At 34.0% G+C, this 8,013-nt stretch overlaps 1 protein-coding gene across 2 annotated transcripts in view; it reads left to right on the top strand.

The window, feature by feature from the left end:
- The window catches only part of LOC117427031 (mitogen-activated protein kinase kinase kinase 20-like), a 35,828-nt gene that overhangs the window by 23,968 nt on the left and 3,847 nt on the right, over window positions 1–8,013 (top strand). For both annotated transcript variants that reach the window (XM_034045378.3, XM_034045379.3), the window contains exons 15-16: window positions 245–307; window positions 496–588. In XM_034045378.3, coding sequence (XP_033901269.1) covers window positions 245–307; window positions 496–588 — 156 coding nt within the window. The remainder of the gene's footprint in view (window positions 1–244; window positions 308–495; window positions 589–8,013) is intronic.

Below are 8,013 nucleotides of genomic sequence, written 5' to 3'. Positions count from 1 at the left end.
AGGCAGCACTTCAGTCATCCTTAAGCAACTGCTGTCAGTATAAAGAAGCAACGTTGACCCCAGCAGCACTGACCTGAGCCTGTCATAGTTTACTTACCTTCATGCCAAATAAAGAACTAGTCAGATTTAGCTTCCAGTGCCATATAGCTGTATTATTACTAAATATAAAAAAGTAAACTAATAAACCAGAGGGTGGAGTTTCTTAGTTGAAGTGTAATCCTTGACATTGTGTGTTTTCTTCCAGACAGAAATTGAGAAACTAACCCACGATTATTTGAGTCTTTTCCATTTCCCTCCTTTAATGAAGGTAAGTTCAATTTCTGTTGAATCTTGAAAGCTAAATGAAAAATACTGTTAAAAACTGAGAATCTACAACCATGCTAATACTGTAGACCTCATACACATGTCAAATGTTTCAATAAAACGAGCGATTCCTAGCGTTATTAGAAATGCATATCATTGTGGTATTTGCATTCCTGTGTTTCCTGTATTTAGGATGCTGAATCTGAAATAGAAGATGATGCGACAAAAATGGTGAATCTGGAGCTGGTTTTCGGTTACCATTTTAAACCAGGAAGTGGCCCTCAGGTATGATACAAATATATATATATATAAATATATAAAATAATGAATTTGATTCTGAATATTGTGTTGAATTTGATAATGTATCTCTCTCTCTCTCTCTCTCTCTCTCTCTCTATATATATATATATATAAAATAATCAATTTGATTCTGAATATTGTGTTGAATTTGATAAAGTGTAATTTTACTTAATTTTAAAGATGAAATTATAGAGGCAGTCATACACCATTTTAATTTTCTGAAAATTCTTTTTTTGAACGGTGTAAACAATGTCAGTATTTAAAGCCGCTGGCTCTTAGCTCAGTTGAATAGACCCCAAGAAGTTGTTTGTCTCTCGATGGATGTAAGTTACCTTTTCACAATCACTGACACCAGGGTAACCTGAGATATTGAAGTCTATATTTTAGGTATTGTTTGTGCAAATTTCATTACAAATTAAACTAACAGGAAGTTAATGCCTGTAACTCCACAAATTATGAATATAACTCAGTATGCATGTAACTACATAAACTAGTATTGTGGCAAATACTATAAACAATATATGCATGTTTATAACAAGTTGTGTATGTATAGGGTGCTGGGTGGTGCAGTGACTTTCTCTGTGCTGGGCCACAGGGATACTTGGTTTTTGTTCACAAAAAATATAAAGGTGTAGTCTGTACAATAATGTTAAATAGAACAGTAAACAACTGATAAAAAAATATATATTAATAAAGGATCATTTGAAGAGGTTATCAGTGACCTCTATTTCAACTCATTGGGCCCTATTTTGAAGCAAGTACAAGAGTTGTTTTATTTATTGCTTCAAAATAGGCTCCGCTAAATGCAACAGTTCCTGAGCACATTTTTTACTGCAATTTTTATTTGTATGTATTTATTTATTTATTTATTTATTCATTCATTTATTTGTTTGTTTAGCCAGGAGATGTACCAATTGAGACAAGGCCTCGTTTACAAGGGGGTCCTGGAAGGACATTTGAGTTGCCCCTCATTTTCATTTTTTTTTCTCTCATGACCCTCAAGGTCCTATTTTTTGACCAAGAGATCTGTCATTTGTTTAATCTGAACTTCAGTAACCATACTTGTGTTTATAGATTATCGCAATTAGTCAGCCATGCCTTTAATTGACATCCAGATGCTGGATGACAAAGAGTTGCCCTTAAGTAGTTTATAGTAAAGGCTACGGTATATAGAGTTTATATTTTGCAGTTTCTTTACTGCTTAAAAATACCTGTAATTTTCAATTAAATAAATGTAAATGTATACAAGCTGAGGATCCTTTTCAACCGCATATAATTCTTTAGATAGCAACTGTCTTTAACCTTTCACCTTTGAAACAAATATTGAGCAGTCTCAAACCAATTTACATATTTTGCTGTAACACATTCATTACATTTTTTTTTTAATTTAGTTCTTTCATCTAAAGCAATGCTTCATTTCCATTCTTCACAAATCTGGTTCTTTGTAGGGGCGTCTTGTAAGAAAAAAAAGAAGACTGCTACTCTAGGGCTGTTTGAATATAATCAAAAATTGCCCATTTAGCCAGAAGTCATTTTCTTTTTAAAAGGCAAATGTTATTTAATCTTTCAGCTGTTCATTGTCCCAGCATAAATAGTTTCTTTTCAGTGCATTTGCAGGGCTGAAATGAGCCTGCTAATTGCCTCCCATTTCGACTGACATGTGGTGGTTTAGTGGGTAGAGAACACAGCAGGGAGAAGGAAATAGGAGGCTGAGAAAATGAGAGCTAATTATTTTCCCTGCCTCATGTCAGGTTTTATGTCAGCCTTGTTTTTACAAACTAGAAGGTTTAGCACTAAATAAAACAAACGGGCGTCATGTTTTTATATACTGGTGGTGTCATGGAAGCAGCTGCACTTCTCAAAGACAAAGTAATGCCTTCAATTGTGTGGACACCATCTGACAGCCAGTATAGGTCTCTGCTAATGAGGATATCACAGTGGTGCCAAGTGAAAGGTTCTGAATTATGTATGAATCGTCATTAGAACAGCCATAGTCCTGTACATCATTACTAGACATTGTTTCTGACGAAGTGATTAAAACAACCTCAGTTCTAGACCCCGGTGCAACTTGTAAATGCTGGTTTGGGTTATTAGTGCACTTCTAAGCCAGCAGCTTCCTGTGAATTTCTTTTTAGTTACAAGAAAACCCTTGGGACAATGCAAGAGTGGGTCATGACACCTTGTAGAACAGGCCGCAGCACATTAACAGAGCTTGTGTTATCTCGGCACTGTTGTGTTGTGTTTTTTTTTATGTGATCCAAACACAATAGCATTCCATAAATTGTGGGGAAAAAGTAGCTCAGCTGTGACCAGTGGCAATAAATAATAGTGAAAGCTAAGATCTCTGTCTACATATCGGCCTTGATTATACCTTTTTTTGGAGACTGCTAAGGTAAAAATACATAATTTTATGTTTACTGTAAGCATACAGTGGAGTATTGCTAACCTCACAATAACAAAAACAAATGTTTGTGTATTTTCCTTAATATTTAGGCTAAAACACAACTGATATATATATATATATATATATATATATATATATATATATATATATATATATATATATATATATATATATATATTGTTGTCGTCAAAAGTTTACATACCCTGTATTTGCAACAATGTTATTTACCATTGTATTAAATGTTATAAATATTGTTTGATGCACTATACTTACACGGCAATGTACCTCTTGCCATTCGTCTTACCGAGTGGTAGTTAAAAATCTGGTGAATTAAGGCACAGTTAAGGCACAGGGTACCAATATTTATCAATACAGGGTACCAATACTCTATGAAAGTCAATGGAGTTATTTAATAAATATTGGTACCCTTTATACCGTATAGTGTATCAAACAATATTTATAACATTTAATACATTGGTAAATAACATTGTTATAACAGTAAAGTGCCGTTCCTGATCTCTAAATTCTGTCTTGTGAATTCATAACAATGGCATCCAAGCAAAGCATTGGGTGGAATTTCTTTACCAAGCAGGAGAAAACAGAATTTGCAAACTCTGCCAAGGAAATATTTCATTCAAAGAGGAAGCACACTTACTTAATGTGCTCCACATTGTTCTATTTTTATTTTAATTTATTTGCTTATTTATTTTTAAATAAAGGCTACTTATTTTATCTTTTTGGTAATAAACTATATCGGCGCAATAACTGTAAATAAAGCATTCCATATTGGAAGCCACAAGGTAATTATTAAATGGATCACAGAGTTATCACTGATATAAACCAACATGATGATGATATGTTGTTTTCTTTTCGATTTAGTTCCTGAGAATAGTCGGCGCAGTTATTATTGAAGTATACTTGCCGCACGCTGTGTGTTATTGTTTTCTGTAAAACATTGATATCCTGTCAGTTAAGAAAATGCTTAATGCAAAGCTTGTTTTAACATTGTCTTTATTACGCCAGCCAGAGACCCCAGCTTACAACTGTATTGACATGTTTTCTACATTTTCTTTAAATTCTCAAATTAATAAATTGATACCCGGGTAGTAAAGAGAGACCCGGGTAGCGTCTGGTACCCGTGCCGACATCCAATATATATATATATATATATATATATATATACAGACGTGCTCAAATTTGTTGGTACCCCTCCACAAAAAACGAAGAATGCACAATTTTCTCTGAAATAACTTGAAACTGACAAAAGTAATTGGCATCCACCATTGTTTATTCCATATTTAATAGAAATCAGACTTTGCATTTGATTTTTTATTCAACATAATATTGTAAATAATAAAACAAATGAAAATGGCATGGACAAAAATGATGGGACCGCTAACCTAATATTTTGTTGCACAACCTTTAGAGGCAATCACTGCAATCAAATGTTTTCTGTAGCTCTCAATGAGACTTCTGCACCTGTTAACAGGTAGTTTGGCCCACTCTTCCTGAGCAAACTGCTCCAGCTGTCTCAGGTTTGATGGATGCCTTCTCCAGACTGCAAGTTTCAGCTCTTTCCATAGATGTTCGATAGGATTCAGATCAGGACTCATAGAAGGCCACTTCAGAATAGTCCAATGTTTTGTTCTTATCCATTCTTGGGTGCTTTTAGCTGTGTGTTTTGGGTCATTATCCTGTTGGAGGACCCATGACCTGCGACTGAGACAGAGCTTTCTGACACTGGGCAGTACGTTTCGCTCCAGAATGCCTTGATAGTCTTGAGATTTCATTGTGCCCTGCACAGATTCAAGGCACCCTGTGCCAGGCGCAGCAAAGCAGCCCCAAAACATAACCAAGCCTCCTCCATGTTTCACTGTAGGTATGGTGTTCTTTTCTTTGAAAGCTTCATTTTTTTGTCTGTGAACATAGAGCTGATGTGACTTGCCAAAAAGCTCCAGTTTTGACTCATCTGTCCAAAGGACATTCTCCCAGAAGGATTGTGGCTTGTCAATATGCATTTTAGCAAATTCCAGTCTGGCTTTTTTATGTTTTCCTTTCAAAAGTGGAGTCCTCCTGGGTCTTCTTCCATGGAGCCCACTTTCGCTCAAAAAGCGACAGATGGTGCGATCAGAAACTGACGTACCTTCACCTTGGAGTTCAGCTTGTATCTCTTTGGCAGTTATCCTTGGTTCTTTTTCTACCATTCGCACTATCCTTCTGTTCAATCTGGGGTCGATTTTCCTCTTGCGGCCGCGCCCAGGGAGGTTGGCTACAGTTCCATGGACCTTAAACTTCTTAATAATATTTGCAACTGTTGTCACAGGAACATCAAGCTGCTTGGAGATGGTCTTGTAGCCTTTACCTTTACCATGCTTGTCTATTATTTTCTTACTGATCTCCTCAGACAACTCTCTCCTTTGCTTTCTCTGGTCCATGTTCATTGTGGTGCACACAATGATACCAAACAGCACAGTGACTACTTTTCTCCATTTAAATAGGCTGAATGACTGATTACAAGATGTGTGATACTAATTAAAGAAACTAATTAGTTTGAAATATCACTATAATCCAGTTATTTATTATCTTTTCTAAGGGGTACCAACAAATGTGTCCGGGCCATTTTAGAATATCTTTGTAGAATAAGCAATAATTCATCTCTTTTCACAGCTTCTTTGCTTTATTCTATGACATACCAAAGGCATGCAAGTATACATGATAAAATAGCTTTTAATTTCATCACTTTTCAGGAGGAATGAAGCATTATTTCAATGAGCTGTAAGGGTACCAACAAATTTGAGCACGTCTGTATATATATATATATATATATATATATATATATATATATATATATATATATATAAGAATAAAAGAAAGTAAATGGATAAACAGACTGAACACGATTATGCCAGCGGGACTCAACAGAAAAGAATGAACTAATTTATTATTTATTTCTTAGCAGACTAATAAACTTCAATAAATATATAACATTTAAATAAATAAACAAAATTCATTCAAAGTTGTGCATGCTGATGCGCTGGGGAGGCCAAATCAAAACTGATCCTCAGAGCCAGCATTGCATGATAATGTAAATATAAGTTTATATAAAGTAATGTTAATTAGAATTAATATAGATTCAAAGATAGAAGTAAAAACGATGTCACAATATATAGAACACCATTACGTCATGTAAGATTAAATCATGGATTTGACTATAAACATATTTTTTTATCTTGTTCTTAATTGTATTATTACTTTTACTGTGATTCTTGAAATGTATTTTTGTTTACGACTGTATGTCGCCCTGGATCAGGGCGTCTGCTAAGAAATAAATAATAATAACAATAATAATAATAATAATAATAATAATAATAATAATAATAATAATAATAATAATAATAAACAATAACAAGTAGTTGTCATGCTGTCAAAAACCTATAAATACCTCCAATGTTTTGATTCAAACACAGGCTCCCTTGAGAAAGATATGTACAGCATATCGAAACGTTGGGCAGCTGGCTCTTTGAGCTAATATATATATATATATATATATATATATATATATATATATATATATATATATATATATATATATATATATATATATAATTATTGAAGGGAAGTGCTCAATAAACAATTCTGTTTTCAGATCAACCTATTGTCAGCGAGATTATTTTTTTTGTTACAATATTATTGGCTGTATTAAACTAACATCACAATGTAGAATTTAAAAAAAAATCATTCTTAGAGAGGTTACTGTCTCATTCTAGGTATGTTGCTTCAGAAGATACTTGCCTAAATTAAAAGAAATGTGGGGTCTTAAAATGACTTAACTTTTAGTCCATATCGTACCAGGGCAACTACTAAAATTAAACAATAATGGCACGGCCTGTGCCAGCTTCCTTTAGGGATCTTGTTCAGTGTAATAAGAAGCCCTTGTAAGGGAGAACTTGACAGCAGTAAGAGAGAAGGCTGGGATTCATCTTCTCTCCTGCTCGACAAACAGATGGGATGGGTCCTGGAGGGGCAGCCCTGAGCCGGCTGCACGGTGCTCTGATCAGCCACCGCTCCGTGATCACAAGAGCTTATTAGGCAAGAGTACTTTTACACCATTTTCCATCAAAGCATTGTATTTCTGTACTGAAATACACAGCGGACAACAAGTAAGACACCAGGGTCTTTTCAGTTCAGAGACGAGTGTAGAAACTATCGGTGGGCTAGCTATTGGTTTTGTTATATTGTTTGGAAAATTTTAATCAGCAACATTAGCCTAGAGAGTAACCTGAATATGTTATTATTATTATTATTATTATTATTATTATTATTATTATTATTATTATTATTATTATTATTAAAGAACAATTACTTTTACAGAATCCTATAAATTAGTGGTGTGAAAATCAGCCTGAATACTATATAATGTATAGTTAAGTAGGACAAAAACAAAAGGTGTAGCTAATGTTAATGCGACAAACTAAGACATCTGATACAAACTCATTTCTTATGGCTGTTGCACATCAATATCAGGGTCTTCAGTGTATAGCAGTAGTAGATTGGCCCAAGGGGAGTCCCCTACATCAAGTGCCTCATCTTCAGGGATATATCCCCAGGAACCGGCGTGGCTGTTAAGTGGCTATTAAGGTTTTCAGATCACATGGGGTCCTCTTGTCTGATTAGGGGCTGCTCAGTAGACACCAGTGAGATCTTATATTTTTTGCACTCTTACAAATCCAAAATAAATTGTACTCATTACAATTTCAGTTTTATGACTTAATATTTTCAATTTTTGATGTTGTTTCTACCATACTAATATTTTTTTCCCCCCGAAGCATGAACCTGGTATCCCTACAAATAAAATAAAACACGATACACAAAACAAACAGATTTGAAAATAGCATCTTTATATATATATATATATATATATATATATATATATATATATATATATATATATATATATATATATATATATATATAGTTGTTTTTTTGTTTGGTTTTTTTTGTTCTTT

The sequence above is a fragment of the Acipenser ruthenus genome, chromosome 11 (assembly GCF_902713425.1).
Source record: "Acipenser ruthenus chromosome 11, fAciRut3.2 maternal haplotype, whole genome shotgun sequence".
NCBI lineage: Eukaryota > Metazoa > Chordata > Actinopteri > Acipenseriformes > Acipenseridae > Acipenser > Acipenser ruthenus.
The sequence above is the reverse complement of the archived record's forward strand: the minus strand, read 5'-3'. Positions and strand labels throughout refer to the sequence as shown.